At 43.7% G+C, this 23,667-nt stretch overlaps 1 protein-coding gene across 3 annotated transcripts in view; it reads right to left on the reverse strand.

Moving 5' to 3' along the window:
• The window catches only part of Setd3 (SET domain containing 3, actin N3(tau)-histidine methyltransferase), a 67,605-nt gene that overhangs the window by 32,730 nt on the left and 11,208 nt on the right, over window positions 1-23,667 (reverse strand). For 2 of the 3 annotated variants that reach the window (XM_059279304.1, XM_059279303.1), the window contains exons 2-6: window positions 19,208-19,317; window positions 17,845-17,937; window positions 14,705-14,853; window positions 12,601-12,673; window positions 12,078-12,334 (exon numbers count right to left, since the gene is read on the reverse strand). In XM_059279304.1, coding sequence (XP_059135287.1) covers window positions 12,078-12,334; window positions 12,601-12,673; window positions 14,705-14,853; window positions 17,845-17,937; window positions 19,208-19,310 — 675 coding nt within the window. In that variant the 5' untranslated portion in view covers window positions 19,311-19,317. Of the gene's footprint in view, window positions 1-12,077; window positions 12,335-12,600; window positions 12,674-14,704; window positions 14,854-17,844; window positions 17,938-19,207; window positions 19,318-21,294; window positions 21,314-23,667 lie in introns of those variants that run through there. The other variant, XM_059279305.1, reaches the window with a different exon arrangement.

Genomic DNA, 23,667 nt, shown 5'->3' on the forward strand with positions numbered 1-23,667 from the left:
CATTCTGACAGCTTTTCCTTCAGATACACTTGTGTGTCACCATGGTAAAGGCTGAGTGAGCACTTCCATTACACCCTCACTTTCACAAACTCACAATTTAACAATAAAAATTTGCTCCAGACTTGATTTTTGCATAAAAAGGGCATCTGCTTAAAACAATGCATTCTAAATCCAAATAAAATCCACAGGCAAAGCCCTATAGGCTATTTCATGGTGCATCTTAGGCTTTGACAAATTAGAGTAGTTTGGGAATTTAATAGCAACAATTTCCACTCCAGGCCTAGAAAGAACAAGACAACAAAAAACTTGAAAACAGTACATCCAGAAGCCCTAAGATCCTCTTTGATTCTCCCAAACTCATCATATTCAGTTTGTTACAAGAAACTGTCAGTTCTAACTGTAAACACCTCTAAGATTTACCAGGCAAACCGGTCTCCTGGCTGGGCTGGGCTTAACTCTCTCTAACCAAGTGCTCTGTGTGCAGAAGCTTATTACCCAACAGGTCCTGGCCAATGTGACTGGCAGAATGTGACCAGAGGGCAATGACTTCTCTCACTCAGCCCCAGGGAGAGGCTCCTGTCCATGATGCTCACACGACAGAAGACACAGGTAACAAGGACAAAAGCAACTCTAGGCAGTGGTGGGGCTATAAAGAAGTAAGCAGCACACGCCATGGATGACAGGGAAGCAGCCTGTCAAGAAAATACACACTGAGAAAGAGTCTAAGCTAAAACCATCAGGTGAAGGAGTTTCTTTGGAAATGTGGGGGGGCTCTTTCCTGCAGGTAGCAAAGGCTCACCAAGTCCTAGGGGAAGGCCAGAAGAAGGGGAGTGGTGAGAGGGGAGGGACCAACAAGCACCACTGAGCAACCTTGCCTTTCCATTTACTCAAAGTGTAAGGGGAGGCGGGAGAAGGAGAGAATGTCATTTACATTCCAAAAAGATTCCCTTTAGCTGCAGACATGCCTACGCTGTAAGTGTATCTAAAGTAAGTGAATCTAAAGAAATGATAGCATTTCACAATCTAAAAAGTAAGTGAATCTAAAGAAATGATAGCATTTCACAATCTACATATAAAAGCCTGACCTTGAATCTTGAGAGAGCTCATCCATATCATCATGAAATCATTGCTGAGGATCTTCGACAAATCCTGGAAACACCAAAATGTGAACACAAGATACAGGCAAACATCCCCATTTAAAAAGAACAGAATTAACAAGGCATGTTGGCAACATACCTGTAATCCCAGCAGCTGGGTGGCCGAGGCAGGAAGATAACAAATTTGAAGCTAGTAAAGGCTACATGGAAAGTATGGGCCAGCTTGCACTATATAACAATCCCCTGTCTCAGAATAGGGTTGGGGGCTGAGGGTGTAGCTCAGCGGAAGAACACTGGACTGGCAAGAACACCAGTCTGCCCTTGACCCTTCACAGTCTGAAAGAGCCCATCACACAGATAATGTGAACAATGGCTGTGGGACTTCTGAACTGAATTGGGAGGCCAGCGGATGACCAGAGTGCTGGCTCTGAACCCTCCAAACTGAATTTACAGTCAGAACAGAGCTTGTCGAGGGCTGCAGCTCAGTGGACAATGTTTGTCCAGCATCACTAGGATCCATCTCAATACTCAGTTCCTCAATAATGTCGATGTAATCACAGCTCCAGTGGGCTGCAGAATGCAGTGTCCACCAGAGTTTTGTTTTACTCTGAATGGTAGTTGTTGGCTATCTCAGCTATGACTTTACTCAATAAAAAATAACCAAGCACTATCTCTGTGTCATCTCTAGCTATCCTTCTGAGAATGAAACAAGGTCCCTGACTTCAGTGAGTAGTAGCCTAGTTGAGAAAGAAAGTAAGGAAACATGATATGCTATCAGATATTGATCTGCTTTAGGACAGAAATCAAGGTCAGAGGGCATGGAACACTGAGACACACTCTAGGACACTGGAGCAGCAGTTAAAACTGAAATGCCAATAAGCATTACATCATTTTCCTCCCTCTCTCCTTTTTTGGAGAGGTATCAGGCCTGAGTCCTATTACCAGGGATTTGCATATGTACTGTATCCATACAGGTGCTTCTCTAACAGGTGAACATCTGGTACTCGGGGACAATATATGTGCATTACTTTGTTGGGTGTCCACTCTTAAGCTGAGTGATAAACGTTTGAATTCTAACCGGCCAGGCAGTCAGGGCTAAGGAAGGGGAGGAAGGCCAAGGTTCAGCATGAGGGCCCAGAGGGTAGGAGTGCTGTGGTGACAGGGAAAGTTGCACATGCTGGAGTCTCAATCTGAGGAGCTTCCACAGCAGGACAGGAGAATGGGCTGCAATATTCCAGGTTCATATGGACACATCACTTAAGTGTTGTCCAGTGCCCACTCTTAGCACCAACAAGATACAAGGTATGGCTTTCCCCCAGACAGAACCATGAACACAGGAAGAAAAGTCTCCCAGAGGTCACTGAAAGTAAAGGCAGAAAAAAAAAAAAAATAGAGAAAACAAAGGGCACTAAATTCCCCAAAGACTCTAAAGAAGACTCTACTTGAATTGCAATGGCATTATATAAAACAAGCAGGCATAGTGAGAAACTCAAATTAGATTTTAAAACGACACCTCCACAGCCTTTATTTATGAAAATGATGAACATCAGATACATGTTTAAATGAGTAATACACAAATGTGAGACCCTCACAAAAAAACAAAGACACTCTTATACACTGAATTAGAAATGATGAGAATGCCTATCAGAACAAGCAAGGATACAAAGTTCAAGACATTTCAAGTTAGCCAGCAGCTCCAACCAAGACAGCAGGGGCACTGACAGCTCTCCAGAGGACACACCAGCCTGGGCTCCTTCTTAACTTCTAACTTCTTAACTTCTGCACTGTTTTGTACCGTGAAAAGCTGGCTAGGTAAGGATAAGAATGAAGAAGGAACAGTGCACTGTCTGCTTCTGCAGAACCCAGGGATAAATGTGAAGAACTTATGCCCTCCAAGGATGCTTATCTTCCAACTCTGGCACAGAGGTAGTCTAAGGAACTGGACATTTCATTAAGTATCAGGGACTATGGGGATCCAGCCCCTCGATAGTCCCCTCCCAGGGTCCTGGAAGAATCTATAACCAGCTGAAAACTTAATCTTTGATGATAGGAAAGAATCTACATACACGAAACTCCTTAATCCATACACTTTATTATTCTGTGTCAGTTCTCTCTACACAGCTTCTATTCTGCTCTTGTGCCTAGCTCCTTTCTTGCCTGATTTCTCTGGACATTTATCTGCTGTCCCCTCTATGTTCTATCTAATTCTCTCATATTAGTTCTGCCCTATCTAGGTTCTCATCCATCTAGTTCTTTCCCATCTTAACTCCTTTCCCATCTCCTTCTCCCTCATCCTGCTCTTCTTCATCTTGTTCTTCCCCATCTGTCTCCTCCTCATCTTCCATCTCATTCCTCTGGTCCTCTCTTCTAGTCCTTCAATCTAGTTCTTCCCCATCTGAGTTCGTTCCTCTCCAGTTTTACCCAACTAGTTCTTCCGTTCTCTTTTCTCTTCATCTCGTCCTCAAGTTCTATATATCAAGTCCTCCTCTAAGTCTCCTTATACTTCTCTGTTCTCCGTCTTCAAGTTCTCTGGGGTATTCAGTTATAAACCCAAGCAATAGCAATCCTCTGGCAGAGCAAGGTCATCAGGCTTGAATTCTTACAGGGTCATAAAGGCAGGTAAGAGTTTTCCTCAGGCAGTAACCACCAAGCTTTCTTTTACCACCCCATAGGGGAGTGTTAAAGGAGGAGGTCAACTGAGAACTAATGATTGGTTAGTATATCAAAAAGGGAATTTATGTGCTCAATCTACATTCCTAGAAGTGGTCAGGTAAGATATTAGGAGTCTATAATGTTAGTAAGGCTGTATAAGAAAGGACAGTCTCGCCTTAAATTGCACAAGAAATAAAGCTATCCGCTTGACCTAGTAAACAGGTGTCATTTCCACAAAGGTATTACCTTAGTCCAGGAGATCGTTTGGCCTTGGATGCTTGATAGGTTATTTTAGATAAATACACTGTTAGGAGCTCTTGGAAGCATACAAGAAAAGAATTTTAGAAACCAGCTAATACATATACAAAAGCTAAAATATCACCAAGACTTCTTAAGCCATAGCTTGACCTTCAGAAAAGTCCTTGAACTTTACAAGTAGTAGCTTTTGTGATAGTAGATGGGTTCCATTACATTTTCCTGCAGCTTGCAGCAATTAAGGTGTTAAAAGAAATGTCCAGCAAGCTCACAGAATGGCCCTATAAGGACATGACCCTTCCAGTCAATAGGGCTCACCCAAATTCCTATACACATAATACCCTGAAGGATTTTTATACCAGACTGCTCTGCCCTTAAACTTCAACTTCTTGATCCCAAAATTAAAACCACAAATAAGCTTAAAACAAAGACTAGCCCACTGAGCTGTAGTTAGCAGTTCAAGTCCTGGGTCCAACAGAACTGCCCTAAACCCAATTTAAAAAATACAGACATCACAACACCCAGGAAGCAGGTACCACATCTTCCATTCCTCATGTGCACAACGAAGACACATCCCTCCCTCTGGATCACTGGAAAGATCAAAGCCAAGGAGGTCTGAGGCTGTAGTTGGTGTAGAGTGTTTATACCACATGTACAAGGCACTAAGCTCCACCCTCAGTGCACTTCTGAAAAACAAGTAACAGTCAGGGAGTCCTCTTACTGGGCTTCTCCTCCTCTCAGCAGCCATAAAGGCATGGTCACAGCTCTGTCCCACAGGGACTGCCATTTGTAGCCATGAGCTCCTGGTGATGTGCACCAAAGTTCTTCCTATCCACCCTCACCCCTGTACTTCTTCAGGACAGCCCCACAAGCATTCTGTTGCTGACCTGAACAGAAAAGGCTCCCAGCAAAGTCACAGAACACCGTGAAAGCAGAAATTGTTACTGCCCTTCGACACCTCATAACTTCCACTTGTGGCTCCAATAGATACTGAACACAAGAACCCAATACCCACTCATTGCAGCACCTTCAGTCCACTAAACTGGCTTCTGTCACTTCCTCGTGACCTCTGACTTTGTCCCTTCACCCTCACTTCTGTTGCTCACAGCCCTCATTTAGTAGCTGTGGCATCACTATGAAGTGAGCTAAGAATAAAGCATTCCATATGGAACCTTTGCCATGTTTAAGTAAGGACAGGATAGAGAGTGGCACCAGAAAGCACTACCCACAGCTACTTTCCCCCCCGATGCCAAAGGAACTCTGTGATATGTGATGCAAGAATCAGTTATCCCAACGGATTTTTACCTGACACACTTCCATGCATTTATCTTATGGTGAATGCTGCACAGGATGTTCTCCAAAGAGTTCAAACTGAAGAAGAAACCAACCAACTGATGCAGAGCCATTTACAACACTGTGCATCAAATCAATAGTGAGAGCACTGGATCACATAACCCAACAAATTAAACATGTATCTAGGAATCCTTGTTGACATGAACCACTGAATAAATCAATTAACAGAGAAGTAGGGGCAGCTATTCTTCAAAGTAAAATTCCAATACCTATAGAAGAAAAACAGAACAGAACACTTCTAGTTGGCACACACAACATACCTACTGCAGAGGGCAGTGATGGGCACAAAAACTAGTAAATGAGAATAGGGTATTTGCTTGCTGTCAAAGCATCCACTTTATTGGAACAAACATTGATAAAACACATTAATTTACATGTTCCCTGAGGAGGACACAACTTGACTTCTATGGTACTCTTGCCAAAAACATAATCTCAGTTTAATGTGAAAAGACGTCAGATAAGTATTAAATGAAAGATGTCTATAAAGTGGCTACCAGAGCATTCTTCAAAACAGTGCCGGGGTCTGAAGGCAACTGAGAAGATAGAGAAACTGTCAGCAAAGAGGGAGAAGTGCAGCTGTGGGGAGTATCTGTGCCACCACTGACCTAGATCACCTCTTACACTGCAGTTGCATAAGGCATTACTAAGCCATACTAGGCAAAGTGAGTGTGAGCTTTATATCTTATTTTTATAACTTGTCTATAAGCATAAAAGTATATTTCACACTAAAAGCTAAACAATTGAGCAGAGTATAAGTTGACTTATATGCATTATTACGTACTACACGCATATTATATGCATAATCTCAACCTAACTTGAGAAATTACCAGATAAGTACAAATGAGTGATTTCTACCAAATACTCTCCAAAAGAGTACAAGGTCACAGAAAACCTTTGTGAAGCTGGGGTGTGGCCCAATGGCACTGGATTCAATCCCTAGCAATGGAGTTGGATAGTACACACACACACACACACACACACACACACACACACACACACACACACACAGCTGGATATCACCTGCAGTTTCTGACCTCTAATCCTGGAAGGCATCTAAAGACAGGTACACTACAAGCTGGTGGTCAGTCTGCCACATAATTTAAGCGCATGTTCCTAAAAGGCTTGTGTGTTACAGGATTTTCACATGTGACAGCAAGTGCACATCCTGTGCTGCTATGTGACAGACACAAGTAAAACCAAAGCAAACAGGACAAATAACTGTCTGTATTTAGCCACACCAGCCACGGCACACCAAGAACCAAAAGTGGCACCCCTTCTGCTTCTTGGCAGGGTCCCATGTTCAGAACAGGCTGTAGCAGGTGCAGCAGGAACTGTAACTATGGTTGCTCATCTCTTCTGCCACCACAGCCCTGGCTAGCTGGAAGTTGCCTGCCCAGGAAAGATACCCAATTCAAGACCGCCATCCTCCACTCTACAGCAAGAGGCAGGAAAAGTGGGAACCAGTTGTGAATGAATTCTCTCATATTGAAACAAGATGCACAACTAATATACAAATCATTTTCTCCACAAGAGGAAATCCAGGGAACATGCAACAAGTCACCTAAACTGGGAAATGAATGAATTTTCAATCCTGTTAAACCTATATCAGATTTTTAAGTCTCAACCCAGGGAAATGTGTGTCTCTATAAAAATTCTTTTTTTTTTAAATAAAGATTTATTTATTATGTATACAGCATGTATGACTGTAGGTCAGAAGAGGGCACCAGATCTTATTACAGATGGTTGTGAGCCACCATGTGGGTGCTGGGAATTGAACTCAGGACCTCTGGAAGAGCAGTCAGTACTCTTAACCTCTGAGCCATCTCTCCAGCCCCTCTATGAAAATTCTTAACCTCAACACGAGCTGATGCCCTGTGTCACCATCTGCCATGTTCTATGATGACAGTTAGTTACAGACAGCTTACCCTCAGACCTGTTTCTTTCCACTGATCATTCAACATAAGAAGAGTGAAATCTGACTGGAGTTGAGTCACTTTCACACAAGTACATGCTTTCAAGTCTGAGTTTAAGCCAGATCCTACTTTTCCATGGATTTCTGTCACCAAACTGGTCACTTGTTGCCATGTGCAAGTCTCACATGGAGCTGACCTGCGGTTGTGTCCTGATTTGCTAGGATCATTTTCTTTTTTTTTTATTACTATTATTAAGCAATTTTCTATTCATTTTACATACCAACCACAGATTCCCCCTCTCCTCCCTCCTCCCACGCCCCTAGTCTTCCTCTCCAAGCCCTCCACTTCCTCATTGTCATAGCTATAAACCACACACTGTAAAAGCCAGATTCTGCCTTCTATCACCAGTCCTCTCTTCTCTGACTCCCGTGCACAAACTGATGGAAATGTTACCCTATTGCGGGCTCTCAACCCTCAGAAGCCTTTTCTAGCATGTGGCTCAGTCAGTTTCTAAACTTAGCTCTTGGAGTGCTAAAATCAAACTGCAGTACAATGCTCCACCAGTAGGTGGAGCATCAACACCAGGTGGGCTCAGTGCCTGCCTGAGGCGCCTGTCATATGCTTATATCCTTGTAGGATACTGTGATTACTAAGCACCTAAGAATACAATCTTAGGCAACCTATTTTCAGGTTCCCCCTGCTGCAAGAGTTGTTAACTCTACTTCCCAATAAAGTCTTGTTTGCCTGCCCTTCGTCAAAAAAAAAAAAGAAAAAGAAAAAAAAAAGGAAAAGATTACAGTGCAGGATCTGGAAGGATGCCTGGAAGACCAGACACCCAAGCCTCCAGTACACAAGAGAGGAGGAGCAGAGACCTGGCAAAACTCCATTTTAAAACAAACTCTATAAAGCAAGCTAACATCAATTCACTTGAACTAACAAAAGTGCCCACACCAAGAAGCCCTTGACCAAAGAAATATGCTGGGAAAAGAGAACATAGGAAACACTTTGTCTAGGTTTTAGACAATCAAGAGATAAGAGAGACCCCCCCCAAAAAAAAAACATTAAAATAAAAAAGCAATACAAAGAAATCTAAATCCTAAAGAAATTTATGATTACTAGAAGTTAGTCATGATGCATTTAGAATAAAACTCCAAACACTGGGGAATGGTGTGATGCTCTCAACTAATGGGCACAGACCTGTCAAGGACCAGGGTCCCACCACAGACACACAGAGGTATGCAGCACTTACTCTCAAGCCAGCAGTCAGATGAGAACAGTCTTTAGTGCTGAAGAGCTAGATACAGACACTCAGGAAGAGGATCCTACGTGGCAATCATAATAACTAGAAATGAAATATGGATACCCCTTCCCTGCGACCTGGAAAGGTCTGTGACAGAGCTCACGAATATTTCTCTGGGGAAGAGTTCTCATGTTCCTGGAAAAGATGAAGATCCTTGATGCAAAAACAACAAACAAACAAATCCAGACACCCCTGAGGGCAGACCATTTGATGAAATGTTAATAATGCTGTAACACAGTGGTACTCTCTTCCAGAGTGCTAAGACACTGATAATGCACTGACCTTCCCTGCTCCAGAAGAGGGAAGACGAGGACACAAACAATATAACAGCAGACAATAGTGACGCCTGTATTGACTCTGATTTACCATCCAACACTTTTAGAAGTGATGAGACTATTCTAAAACAAGAAAAACAGCTGGACTCAAAAGATCATTTTCAATGAGTGTGATAGCTAACCTTGGTTGTCAACTTGACTGCATCTGGAATTGACAGGGACCCACACTGCTGGGCACTCCTATAAGAGATTTCTCTTCATTAGATTATTTGAGGAAAGACCTACCCTAACCTGGGTGGCACCTTCTGGTGATGGTCCACATAAAAAGACATGGAAGAAGGAAACTGGTTTTTTTTCCTGCTTGTCTTCACTCTTGCTGGCAAATTCACTATCCTGTTGCTGCAGTCAGTATTAAATCCAACTTCTTCAAGGATTCTAACACAGACTAAAGACAGCAGCTCTCCAGGAACCCTCTAGAACTTCAGCACCAGATTCTTGACTTTTCTGCAGTGAACCAGATGTTGAACTCCTTGGATCACAGCCTGTTCATTCAATCAGTTCTGTGCCTCTGGCTAACGCAGAGCAGATGCTGCTAAAATCCACCACACCTGAGCTGCTGGGTTGGGTATCAGCTTATGCCCCTGGTTCTACGCTGCCTAGAGTGCTTCTTCCAACAGGCACTTAATTGGAATGCCTGGTTCAGAAACTTTCTACAGGCCAGACATGATAGAGCATATCTTTAATCCTAGCACTTAGGAGGTAAGGAAAGCAAATCTCTGTGAGTTTGAAACCAACATGATCTACGTAGCAAATTCCAGGTCAGTTGAGGTTACATAATGAGACCCTGTTTTTAAAAAAGAAAAAAAGAAAGAAGGGAGGGAAGGAGGGAGGAAAGAGAGCAAGCAAGCAAGCTGAGTGGTGGTGGTGCACACATTAAATCCTAGTACTCGGGAGGCAGAGGCAGGCAGATCTCTGAGTTCTGAGTTTAAGTCCAGCCTGGTCTACAGAGCAAGTTACAGGACAGCTAGAGCTACACAGAAAAACCCTGTCTTGAAAAACAAAAAAACAAAAAAAAAAAAAAAAAAAAAAAAAAAAAGACACACAGAAAAGACAAAGAAACGTTCTACAGAAGCTCATTAGGCATTGTTAACTTGAATGGTCACTCTGCTCCTTATTCCCATCCCTGTTAGTGATGGCCACGTTTTCTCTGGAAGAAGAACTACAACAGTTGGCTAGGCATGGTGTGCAGCATGCCTGTAATCCACACACTCTCGGCCATCCTAGTCTCCACAACAAATTCCAGGCCAGCCAGGACTATATAACAAAATCCTGTCTCAAAAACAAACAAACAAACAAAGAATGAGGAGGAGGACAAGGAGGAGGGCGAGAAGAACCATGGTGACAGCCTGCAATGACAGGTTAACAAACAGCATGACACCCTGAGTTCTTAAGAGGGGAGTTGTTTTCCACTTATTGTTAAATGCAATAAGCCATTTAACACCATTTTAAACTACAGAAAACATTAAAACCTGTATGAACTTTCAAACACAAGTTTCCAAACCAACAACAGAACTGTGAAGACTGGACAGTTCTGAGTTTGTGCCTAAGATGTGGCCTTGGTCTCTAGGCTTTCAGGAGGCTCCTCATATCCTTGCCCACCTAGAGACTGCAAGAGAAAATGCTGTGGGATGTCTTTCTGTACGCTGTGAATATGTGTTGCTCTGATTGGTTGATAAATAAAATGCTGATTGGCCAGTAGCCAGGCAGGAAGTACAGGTGGGGCGAGCAGACTAGGAGAATGCTGGGAAGAGGAAGGGCAGAGTCAGGAGTCGACAGCCAGACACAGAGGAAGCAAGATGACAAGGCAAAACTGAGAAAAGGTACCAAGCCATGTGGCTAAACATAGATAAGAATTATGAGTTAATTTAAGTGTAAGAGCTAGTCAGTAATAAGCCTAAGCTAATGGCCGAGCAGTTAAAATTAATATAAGCTTCTGAGTGATTATTTTATAAGCAGGCCACGGGACTGTGGGAGGCCTAGTGGGACCAGAGAAACATCCAACTACAAGAAAAGGTTAAAAAGATTGATGTATCCTAGAACCAGGAAGAAGCAAGTGAAAACCATAAAACACACACACACACACACACACACACACACACACACACACAAAGTCATCTTTAAAATAAGTAAATAAAAATAAAGTTATAAGTAAAACTATTCCATAAAGCAATAAATGACATTACCACATCTTGAAAGCATAACAAAACACTATGGGACAGATGATTTCTAAAAGAACCACACTGGCCCAATTCAGACTGCCAAACTGCCCAATGAAAGGGAGAGACAAGTAGTTACCATTCCTGTTCTCCAGCCAGGTGCAGCAGAACAGAGGTAGAGTACTGCAAAGGAGTCCCAAGGAAACAACCCTGCTCAGCTCAGGGGGTCCTGCAGCACTGGCTCTGCCCCTTCCTAAGGTAAGAGTGATGGAACCCCCAAACACAGAAGGTCAAAATCAACCCTCCAGAGATTTGTGTATGACACTTTCACTTAGAACTACCTCAAATACAACACAAAGCAAACTTTGAAAAACATTAACTTGCAGTTTATATAACTGTCAATTTTTTCCAACTAATGAATATAGCAGAAATCAATTTTTTAACTTTTATCAATTTGTTTCCTAATTTTTAAGTTTTTTAACTTTTATTAAATTTATCCACTTTAATTTATGAGTGTTTTGCCTAAATGTATGTCTGTGTACTATATGAATGCCTTCTGCCCAAGGAAGTCAGAAAAGGACATCAGATCCCCTGAACTGGAGTAACAGTAAATGCTGGGAATTGAACCCCACTCATATACAAGAGCAACAACAGCTCTTAACCTGAGCCATCTCTCCAGCCCCTAAAAATCAATTTTAATTTTCCTAGAAACATTACACACAGAGAACCTTTTTATATTCCATAAAGTTCACAGCTTGTAAAATCTCTTTATAATCTCACTTTCAAAAGGCTCAGTGACTTTAGTCAGTGAGAAACAACTGCTGGTAATATTGATCCTGGATGCTGATGAAGCCAGATACATTTAAAACTATGTGGTAGTAGTTCTGCGAAAATGAAAATGATGAAAGAAAGGTACCTGAATACTCTTTAACTTAAAAGCAAAGTGCTTAGCAACCTGTAAGAAGATGTCAAATGGACACACCTGCAGCAGGTCCGTTCTTCCCCAGCCTGCTCACCTGGATGACTTTATAGAAATAGGCATACTGGCGTGCTGTGTTTTTATACTGGCTGAAGACATCATGGATGGCTTGTGTCGACTGAAGACATCGCACTTCCTCTTCTTCAAAGTAGAGAGGGGTGTCATATTCACTGGGGAGAGTCTGAATGTATGGCTGCCAGAAAGAGTTGGGGCTGGCTCGCTCACACAGCAGATGAAAGGCCAGTGCAATGTTTCCCATGGCTTGGAGAATTCGGTCTTGAGAATACAGGGGCCCTGAATCAATCCAGAAGTTAGCAGTGTAAGTAAGTGCCATGGACTCCTTTAAAAAGCCACCACTCAAACATGCTAAAACCACAACACAAAACTCCAAGGTCTTATAACACTTCATGTGACATGCATCCTTTAGACATAAAATTGAAAACACTGAATATGGATTTAAGGGACTATGTCATTAGTTGAAAAACAACCAAGCATTACCTTTTATTATCAGAAATGAGATTTTATAGACTTGTATAACTTGTACATTGTCTTATTCTTACCCAATACTGAATTCTTAGCAGATTCAACAGTCATTAGTAGCTTTCGTGGAACCCATAAGAACAATTCTTCTGCCTAGAGAAAAAGTAAGAAAACGGTAGAATCTCACAGCATGCTACAATAATTTCAACCATATCTGTGTCAGAAAGCTACCCACAAGGAAATAAATACAACACAGTTGCATATCAGCACTTCTAAAGATCAGGGGTGTTTTAAATATTCACATGTGTACTATAGTTAAGTGAGAAGAAGCATAATATAAAATCCTATTTCTGTGAGGAAACTGGCACTATCTAGTCTTTATGCTGATGAAACAAAACAAGACTTTCAGCTTTAATCGGACGCAGATAAATTCTGGAATAGAGAACAAAGGTGGGCCTTACTGCTTGTTGTACTTAGACTTTCACATTCTAAAAATGAAATAATCCCTACCTCTAGCCCAAACCCTCATGTGTAAAAAGTGAAGTGCTGCTTCTACTGAGGTCATGAACCAGAGCAGAATCCCTTCTGCACAGGGATTCAAACCACAACACCAGCTAAAGCACCAGCCCCCAGACATCCTTGACCTCACTAATCTTTTCCCAATGTACTAGCACATCTTTAGAATGAATACTGTGTATGTCTGTGTCTGCCTCTACTTCTTTTTTTTTTGTTTGTTTTTTTTGTTTTGTTGTTGTTGTTGTTGTTGTTTTTCGAGACAGGGTTTCTCTGTGTAGATTTGCGCCTTTCCTGGAACTCACTTGGTAGCCCAGGCTGGCCTCGAACTCACAGAGATCTGCCTGGCTCTGCCTCCCGAGTGCTGGGATTAAAGGCGTGCGCCACCACTGCCCGGCTTGCCTCTACTTCTTAACCAAGCCTAGAGCTCTGTCATGGAGGACTGGGCCAGGTGAGAACTAGGAAGCAGGGCCTCAGCAGAACCCAATGCACAGCACCTTAACCTTGCACCTTCCAACCTCCAGACTATGCGGACAAATGTTCCCAGGAAAGGCACCAGTACTGGTATGAATGAGGCTTCTTACTTGATACACGAGAAAAGCCTGTGACATCTGGCCTCTGTCTACTATTTGAATGCTTTTCTGTTTTGTCCCCTACTGTAGATTATAACTATCATACAGGAAGGAACTCCAGTTTTTTTCTGTGAATCTGGCATAATAACAAATGAATATCCCTCACACAGTAGGTATTCAACAGATATTGATTGTGCCAGAGTTGTGAGGACAAATGGTTAATGAGAGCTTGGCCAAAAAGCTGTTGGAGGTATGAGGGAACGAAAATAATAACATCCATTTCCTCTACCCAAGTTCTTCACCAACTGAAAGATAAGAGCCCATAATAAAGGGTCACTCAAAATATAACCTTCTGCGTTCGAGAAGCAGGCAGAAGCTCACACCAGGTCACAGGCACACTGGCTTGCCACAGGCCCCTTGTGTGAGCTTGCCCTGTAAGGCACGGGGTGGAGAACACAAAGCAGAATCAACACCCTGAGCAACCAGCACCCCCAGGCTAAGCCCAGCTCCTTTTCCCCAACTGGCAAACAGACTGTCACCTTTCCTCTTGAGGACAACAGGACTGAGGAGCAGAGAGGCTGTCCGAAAGCATCTCTCCAGATGTCTAACTCTCCTCTCCTCTCCCTACTGCTTATGGTGCTGCCATTTCTATGAATGGCACTTTCAGTTATCCAGAACAAGGACCCAACTTCCACACTGCCTCCCCCACCTCCATCCATCACAGGATTCCATGTGCTCTCCCTCCCACTGTAAGTCCAGATCCTTTTCCTTAATTAAGTCTCAAAATCCTATCAGGCATGTTCTATGGGATCCTCAGAGAGGCTTGTAAATGCCTTGCTCTAAGGCAGGGTTAATGACACATCTCCCCAAGAGGATGAACTTCCAGGACTCTTAGAACGCTGTCAGACTGGGGCTCTTCATGGCCCGTGTGGTCAGATAAAGAACTGCAGCCCACAAGGATGGGGAATGCTACCTATGTACCCACAAAGCTTTAGATAAGCCTCAGGTGTCTCTGCCCCACACCTTGAGCACAATCTCAATACCACACAATGGTTCAAACACACTTAAACCCCCTTAGACCAACAGATAATAAACTCACCTTGATGTCTCTTGTTGCTCTCAAACCAAAGCCCTCTTCTTTGAAGTTAACCATTTCAAAACCATCGACCGAAGCCCCGTTTTCAGAGGCCCATTTCATTAGATCAGGGAAGTAATCTTCTCTTTTCCCATCAAAAGTAACAGACAGACCTATAATGCACGTTGGAAACAAGAGCTATTTTAGGACACATGTCATCACACAGCTCTAGAGCATACAGGCAGAGCACAGCTCATACTGGCTTTTGTCTTAACACCCATACCTTGAAATAATCAAAATTAACCACCAGGTAGTCATGGTACATACCTAAGCAAGCTCCAGGAAAGGTGAATTAAAATCCCAAACTCTCTGCCAGTCACAGAGAAGTACTGACACTATGTGACAAGAGCACTGAAGGTAAGGTGCCTCTACTACACAGTATTAACAGCAAAGGGAGAGAAGACTTAGTTACCACAACTGTGGCTGGGATCTGCCACATAGCAGCTTTCTCCTCAAGTCTGACATGCCATCTTGTCACAATGTCCTTAACACAAAACCCAATCAAATAAAATCAGCAGCTAGTCTCTGTATACTGATGCTTGGGGAGAGATGAGAATGCTTTGCAGGCCTGACATTAAGAACACAGAGATGCAAGGCTAACACCAGCAACTACAGTGTGAGCTGTGGGTGTCCACAGATAAAATACCATAGTGATACTATCTTTTTAAAACTCAATCATGTGGCTGCAGAGATGGCTCAGCAATTAAGTTCACTGGCTGCTCTAGAAAAGGATCCAGGTTCGATTCCCAGCACCCACATGGTGGCTCATAACTCCAGTCCCAGAGGATATGATACCCTCCTCTTCTGGCCCTCACAGGCACCAGACATGCACATGATACACTTTTACATATATGTAAGCAAAACACTCATTCACACAAAATAATAAAGTATAACTAAAGAAAAAAAAGTTAAACTCAAGTATGACAGTATTTATGTAAATTTATATGTAATTGTGTTTGTATTTATAGTTATATGGCGTTTATGGGGAGTAGAAAATGTTCACAGTAAAGACAAATACCTTTGAAAGTAAGAGCAGTGTGGAACCACAGAGCTCTATCTGGAATATTTTCTTTCTTTTTTTTTTTTTTTTTTTTTTTGGTTTTTTGAGACAGGGTTTCTCTGTGTAGCTTTGCGCCTTTCCTGGAGCTCACTTGGTAGCCCAGGCTGGCCTCGAACTCACAGAGATCCGCCTGGCTCTGCCTCCCGAGTGCTGGGATTAAAGGCGTGCGCCACCACCGCCCGGCAATATTTTCTTTCTTAAACCAAATACAAAAATCAAAAGAAAGGTGGAGGGCGGAGATGAACAAGTTGGAAGGAAGAAGGGAAGACATGAATGAAAGTAAGTTCAGCCAGTGTTTGATCTGTGTAGGAGACTCTCAGCCACCTTCTTTTCTGGACTTGCCATCAAGTTTAAAATACTCAGGAAGGTGAGAGGTCATCCACTGAAATAACCATCACATTCTGATGAAGTGGGGAACAAGAGGCATGCTATCTATCAGCATGAGGACAGGCATAGGACCCAGCCCACTTCACCACCCTGTAAAGTTTCCTGACACACTTCTATGCCATGCCAGGTATCACAGAAACTATGGAAGACAAATGAGCTGGGTGAAGTTGAAAATGGAATTGTGTTCTCCTCCTTCTATAAGTTTAGTACAGCCTAGTGACTATCTACTAAGAGAGAGACTCAGAAATGCAGGGACTCTTTTGGCTACTTGATAGGAGATGATTAACACCATCAAGTCCAAATAAACCAACTAGAAAGGGCCTGCTCTCCACCTGGGAATCCAAGACCATCTGAGCTATAGATATAGACCACACTGTCACAGGTTCACAGACAGAACAACAGTTGGTTACTTCAGACAAGTGGAAAACAACCACTTAGTTTTCACACTCCAAAGAAGGTTCTCATCTTTTGCAATGTGTGCTCCTTACTGTTTTCTCTGCTGCCTTCCATGCGGGTGTGCATACCAATCTTTTAATGATTTACAGGGCAAAAACAACAGTTCTACTGAAAAAGCTTTTTCAAACTGACAGTCCCTTTGCCAACTTGGCTAGGAATAATTAAGATGGCTACCAAATATGCCCTGTAAAAACACAGCTTAAGAGGTAGGGTGCAGCCAGGCGGTGGTGGCGCACGCCTTTAATCCCTGCACTCGGGAGGCAGAGCCAAGAGGATCTCTGTGAGTTCGAGGCCAGCCTGGGCTACCAAGTGAGTTCCAGGAAGTTCCAGGAAAGGTGCAAAGCTACACAGAGAAACCCTGTCTCGAAAAACCAAAAAAAAAAAAGAAAAAAAAAAGAGGTAGGGTGCAGAGGCTAGAGAGACTCAGTGACTCAGCAGTTAAGAGCCAGAGAACCCAGGTTCAATTAATTCCCAGCACCCACATGGTGGAGCACAGTCCAGTTCCTTGGGATCTGGCACCCTCTTCTGGTTTCCACAGGCACTGCAATAGTACACATATATGCAGGCAAAATATACACATAAAGTAAAAGCAAATCTTAAAAGAAAAAGAGGTACAGTTCAGTGGTAAGAAGCTTGCCTAGAATGCACCCTGGGTTCAATTTTCAGCAGCATACCACCACGACCCCAAAAAAACCACAAACCCACACAGCTTAAGAAATGTAACTATCTCTTCATCAAGGTGGACTGGGCTGGATGTGGTGGTTCATGCCTATAACTCCAGCAACTAGAAGGCTGACACAAAAAGACTGCCACGAGTGCAAAGCTAGTCAGGGTCACACAGCAAGACTCTATCTCAAAGAAACAAAATGTGGGCTCGAGTCAATCATAAACACTTGGTAAGATACTAATCAAATCAACACCACTTGACATGTCAAAAGAAACAGTTAAAACAAGGCTCATACACATGTCATAAAATAAAAAAGAATAAAAGTCATGCCATTTAGCCCCCAGTCACAAATGTTTCCTCCTATAGATCAGCACTTGTGACCTTCACTCTCAAGTGGACAATAGTCTCTGGGGGTCTCTCTGGGTGGCTGCCTCATCTCTCTATAGACAGACACAAGGACCTGAGGTCTTACCACTAAGAAACAACTAACCTATGCCCAGCTTCCCCTCAAGAGCATCATTCCAACAACTTTACCTTTTTGCTTCTTTCTTATTTTCTCAACCAGAGACCGGATCTGCGTGTACTCTTCCCATTCTTTTCCTGGGCCAGGTGCAGGACTGCTGCATTCTGTAATGTGAAATTAGTTGACAAACATTTCACATCCATGTGTATGCGCTTCATCAAGCACTCTGGGGGACTACGAAAGAGATGGCACAGTCAAGTTGAAAAAGGAGCGAAGAGTCTTCTGAAGAGGCTGAACTGCAGAGCCAACCCCGACCAGTCCTGGAACACACTGGCAACCAGCCTCCTGGCAGCACCGCCTTATTAAATATTACACCAGCTTAAAGACAGTCTCCTTCCCTGTCGCTCCTGCCAAACCCACTGCCCCCATCTCACTAAGGAAAGGACCATGTGGCAAATAGGCAAATAATTCACATAATCTGCTTATGTGCTGACGCCTAACTTTTCAGTTAACCAGTCTGACTTCATTCTTCCCCCACCAAGTGCTGACTGAGGCCCTGAAGTGTAACAGCAAAGCAGGAGTCAGGGCTGAGAGCCACCTGTGTTCTAATGGGAGAGAGGAGAACAATGATGAGATGCAGGGACAGTGGAGCTCAAAGCACCCAGGGAGGGACCTGACAGGAGCCTGGCTACAATTTTTGAGGAAAAGCTCTATTTTTACTTAAGATTTAGCTGTCAAATAATGTAAACATAAAGGGAAAAGGTCAACCCAAATATAGGGGCCAAAGATCATGGCTATGTCTGAGGTATCAGCAGCACCAGTTTTAACTTACAACTCAAGAATTATCGAAGTATTTTAGCATAAAAAAGCAAGTGTAGGCACTGATGACACTTCATCTCAAACTACAAACACACTTATATAATTACTGAAAATAACGGTGAGCCATTCCAGAAGAATGGCTCCCTTTAAGGCAAGCTGAGCTTGCCTAAGGCTGACAGTCATGATACATCTTCACAAACCAAATCTCATGTGGTCCTTGTCAAGTGGCTGGAGACAGTGATCTGTATTTGCTGACAGACACGGAGCCTAGCAGTTTGTACAGGGCCAGTCTGCTGAAGAGCAATGGAACCTGTCCTTGCTTATGGGTCTCTGGAGAGGATCACATCCCATGGCTGGGGTATAGAAGCTTCACATCTGACAGTTACATGCCCTAACAGGCGCCCACATCTCAGTCTTTGAAGAGGGACTGAGGTGAGGGAAGCTCTGCAATGCGCAGGTCCACGGCTAAGAAGATCAGAGCACAAGCTGCTCTGATGAGCTCCTGTTTCAGGGAGTTCCATACCCCTGCTACAGGCAGAGGAGTGAAAAGGCATGGTCATGTGGGGCAAGCACAGCTGGTGAGGGTAGGGGTGGGATGGAGAACGGGACACTTACTCTGCAACAGCTCACTTGTCAGATTCAAGATTTCCTTTGGTGACACGGTGGCTGTGGCCCCAGTACCTGATTTCTGAGTTTTCACTCGACTCTTCTTACCCATTTTCTGACTATAAAGAGGAGAGAAAAGACAAAGAAATGGAAGTTACATCATCAAAGAATAAAATCAAGAAATTAGATTGGCAGGGAAGCATCTAAGATCTTACCTCAATACACAACTTGAATTTTCTTAAGGGTAAAAAAATGTGTAAGTAACCTGAAGCCTCTCAAACAGGAAAGAAAATCATACAAGGCAGTCTCAGAAGTCAAAGTGCACTCCTTCTCACTGATGAAACCACAGCAGAGGCAGCTACAACACTACAAATTTTAGCTATCCAGACTTTCACATTGTACCCTGAAGCATTACTGCAAGACACCAAGGGGATAATGCTGATGCATATACCAGACACACAGACAGACAGACAGACAGACAGACACAGACACAGACACACACACACACACACACAGAGTATGGTAGGGTCAGAAATACTAGATCCTTGGTCACTCTCCCTTAAAACAACCACTTCCCACAGTGACAGTTTAGCCTTTCCAGACAAACACTGAAAAGAAACATCTCAGCTAGTCTAATGCCCACATTCTGCTCCATGTCAAATCCAAAATGCTTCAGAAAGCAAGTGCAGGACTTAGATAAGCTTCACACAGACCCTGGCCTTCAATGGACTTCCTGTCCCTGTCCAGTCTTGCACTTTAGCCACATGAACTTTGTGCCAGCAGACACATGAGTAATGACTAGGATATTTCACAGACAAATGAGATACTGGGACAAAGGACATAACAATGACTTCTGGGTAAAGACCTCAAGGAGCTGACATTACGTCTAAAGAAAGTAGGGCTCAGGCCATTCATAGGTGGGGCCAGGTGAAGCAAGGCAGCAAGGAGAGGAGGGCAGTAAGCTAACCACTGAGAGTGCTGGGACTCCTGAAGGAAGTGTGGACCAATCCTCTGGAAAAGAGCTCATTAGAGTAGCACAGGCCACCCCAGTGACACTCCCCATTCATGGAGTCCCTGGATGATTATTGACACCATCTCAAGGGAGAAACAAATGCCTACTGTGGTCGCTTTTTTTTTTTTTTTTTTTTTTTTTGGTTTTTCGAGACAGGGTTTCTTTGTGTAGCTTTGAGCCTTTCCTGGATCTCTCTCTGTAGACCAGGCTGGCCTCGAACTCACAGAGATCTACCTGGCTCTGCCTCCCGAGTGCTGGGATTAAAGGCGTGCATCACCACCGCCCGGCATGTGGTCGCTTATTATAATAAAGAAATGAATGGGTCCGGGTAGGAATGGGCATGGAGTTTAGTGGTGGAAAACACAACCTAGGTTTAATATGAAACATCAAAAAAGGAAAGAACTGCCTGATAGGGAGAACTGTGGTAGGGCAAAGTTTGTAAACATGTAAAATGGTTAGGAAACAAAAGTAGCCAGTTTAACATCAAAAGCTAGACAGAGTGCAGGAGGAACAGCTTAAGCACCTCTTCCTGAGTCTCAGAAAGGAGGCAGATACTCCCTCTCCATCATCACTGGCACCCAACTAAGAAAAAGGACATAGGTTGGACAGAGCATCAAGCCTTTCTCTGGGAATCAAGCCCACCCAGGTCTATGAAGGCACCTCTGTGGAGCCACAGAACTCAGCCTACAAGAAATGAAAGCCACTGAGGTGCCTGGTAGTAATAACATTTTAATCATACTTCCAAATATAGCAGAGATCTGCTGGCTGGCAAGAAGAACTGCAGAACCACACTGTTGGTGGCATACGACTAGGCTCTAGCTCCAGTCTTATTGTCAAGACCTGCTATCCTGTGACTCTCTAAATGACTCAAGATCAGGAAGAGCTAATAGCCCCTTCTCCTGCTCTAATGGGAAAGGCCTACAAAGGCATGCTGCTCCTCCCCAAGTGGTGTGATGATGTCAGGACTGTAAACAGGCCTTACTAGGTCCTCTGTCCCTCAACTCTCCAGTTGTCCCTGGTGTTAGTCGACCTCCAAGGGCTCATTCAAGCAGCCACAGCAAACTCCCTATATTGAGTCACTTACCCTCTATCAGGCACCAGGTTAAGATCAGTTCCTTGGGTGATCACATCTTTTCTCTGTCCAAGGTCACCTATCAGGTAAGAGGCTTAAGCTAGAATCTGAACTGAGCACCACTTCCATACTGCCTCCATTTATATACAGACAGGAAGCACATGGTATTTCAGGGTCAAAGAGCTTGAAAGGTCTTCCAGACTAACAGAGTTAAATACTTGATGCGTCACACCACATCCCCTGCCAATGACTGCCTGGCTCACACTTGAGTATCTGCAGCAACCTCATTCTACATATCTCCTGCTTAGACTCTGACAACAGTATGTCTCTCTCCCTGACCAAGTTCCTCTTTTGCTACTGTCTTAGTTAGGGTTTCTACTGCTGCAATGAAACACCATAACAAAAAAGCAAGTTTGAGAGGAAAGGGTTTATTCAGCTTACACTTCCACAATGCTGTTTGTTCATCATCAAAGAAGTCAGGACAGGAACTCAAACAGGGCAGGAACTTGGAGGCAGAAGCCAATGCAGAGGCCATGGAGGGGTGCTGCTTACTGGCTTGCTTCACATGGCTTGCTCAGCCTTCTTTCTTCTAGAACCCAGGACCACTAGCCCAGGGATGGCACCACCCACAATGGACTGGACCTTCACACATCAATCACTACTTGAGAAAATGCCTTTACAGCTGGATCTCATGGTAGCATTTCCTCAACAGAGGCTCTGTCCCCTCTGATGACTCTAGCTTGTGTCAAGTTGTAATACAAAACCAACCTTCCCTGCTACTACCCCATTCCGCAGTACCTTACAGATCAGCAATACCAGAGGCTCCGAATCCTAGTGCAGATGACCTGTACCCCTGAATACATCTCTCCATTCCATCCCTTCCAGTCCTCGTCCAACACTTCAGTCACTTTCATTAGCTGCTTTTTCTTAAACTCATATCCAGGCATCCCCTGAAAGCCTTTCCAGTGTTCCCAGTCATAGTCTTCTGTCCTTCACACTCCTGGTTTTTTGTTTTTTGTTTTTTGTTTTTGAGACAGGGTTTCTCTGTGCAGCTTTGCGCCTTTCCTGGAACTCCCTTGGTAGTCCAGGCTGGCCTCGAACTCACAGAGATCCGCCTGGCTCTGCCTCCCAAGTGCTGGGATTAAAGGCGTGCACCACCACTGCCTGGCTCTCCTGCAATTTCTTAAATGTCCTTCAATTACTGTGGTACATGACTAATGCAAAGCCCACTTCTTTCTGTCTTGCCCCAGACATAAGGCTCCTTGAGGGAACACTCTGTATCTTATTTATATTCCTAACCTCAAACCCACAGCTCAGACCTCTACACATAGCAGTTGTTCCGCAGAGGATACTGCACTGAGCTCTCAAGGAAAATCCTCCCCATAGTTCTAATGGGGCAAAAACCTGTGTTTCTGATGCTGCTGGCCAAGTGTCTATCCCCTGGTGATATACAGAAAATGTCAAATGCCTGTTCCATGTGAGAGACCATTAACTATGTCACAGGGATGTGAAAGCACCAGAGTTCTTTGGCAGTAACTGTTGTACAATACAAACAGTTAAGTTCAAAAATGTCCAGCTTCTAGAAACAGTAATAGGTACAGAGATACAGAAGATAAAACTTGGAAACTCCATCAGTAATTTAGACTCTGGAAGAGCCTGTGTGTGTGTGCATGCATGCATGTGTATATGCATTCGTATATCATCTTCAAAGTCCCACGGTTGTTCAGCCTAGGCAGCCACTCCCAGGCCAGGTTCTACTCTTCTCTCTCTGACGCCGTTCTCCTCCACCATTGTGCACAGTTGGCCTTGATAAACTGAAGCACAGTGCACAGCTTCCCTGGCTTATCCATATGCCTGCCACACAGCCACCACTTCCAGTAAAGTAACAAGAACATCCAGTGTACCCCACCCACCCACCAGGCACTTTCAATCTAGAGGCATCTCGAGAAGCAGCTACTATCTTGACTTCTATTACCCTTGATCAGCTTCCTCTTCTTTCAACTTCAGGTAACAAATTTATACTCCACATGGGCTTCTTTTGCTCAACTTAATGTCTATCCACAGCTCCAAGTTGACAGCTGCCCTCCCCAGCAAGGCCTTAGAAGGATGAACTGCCTCACCTCACTCTACCTGCTTGGCTTCATTCTATCTATCCTTTACACCACTTAGCTCCATGGGTTTGTTTGTGTTCTGGAACACAGCCATGCCTTGTCTAGGCCTCTGTCTTCTGGTATAGTTTCCCACATACTTTAAGGCCCTGCGAAATTGTCCTCAGTGACCTTAGGGGAATTCTAAGCTCTTCTTTGCAGCTGTCACTCCTACAAAAGTCGGTGAGGAAGGTTCAAAGGCAAGGTCATTAACAGATGATAAAGGCTTGGTTTGTCT

Source organism: Peromyscus eremicus, chromosome 14 (assembly GCF_949786415.1).
Source record: "Peromyscus eremicus chromosome 14, PerEre_H2_v1, whole genome shotgun sequence".
In the NCBI taxonomy this organism is placed as follows: Eukaryota; Metazoa; Chordata; class Mammalia; order Rodentia; family Cricetidae; genus Peromyscus; species Peromyscus eremicus.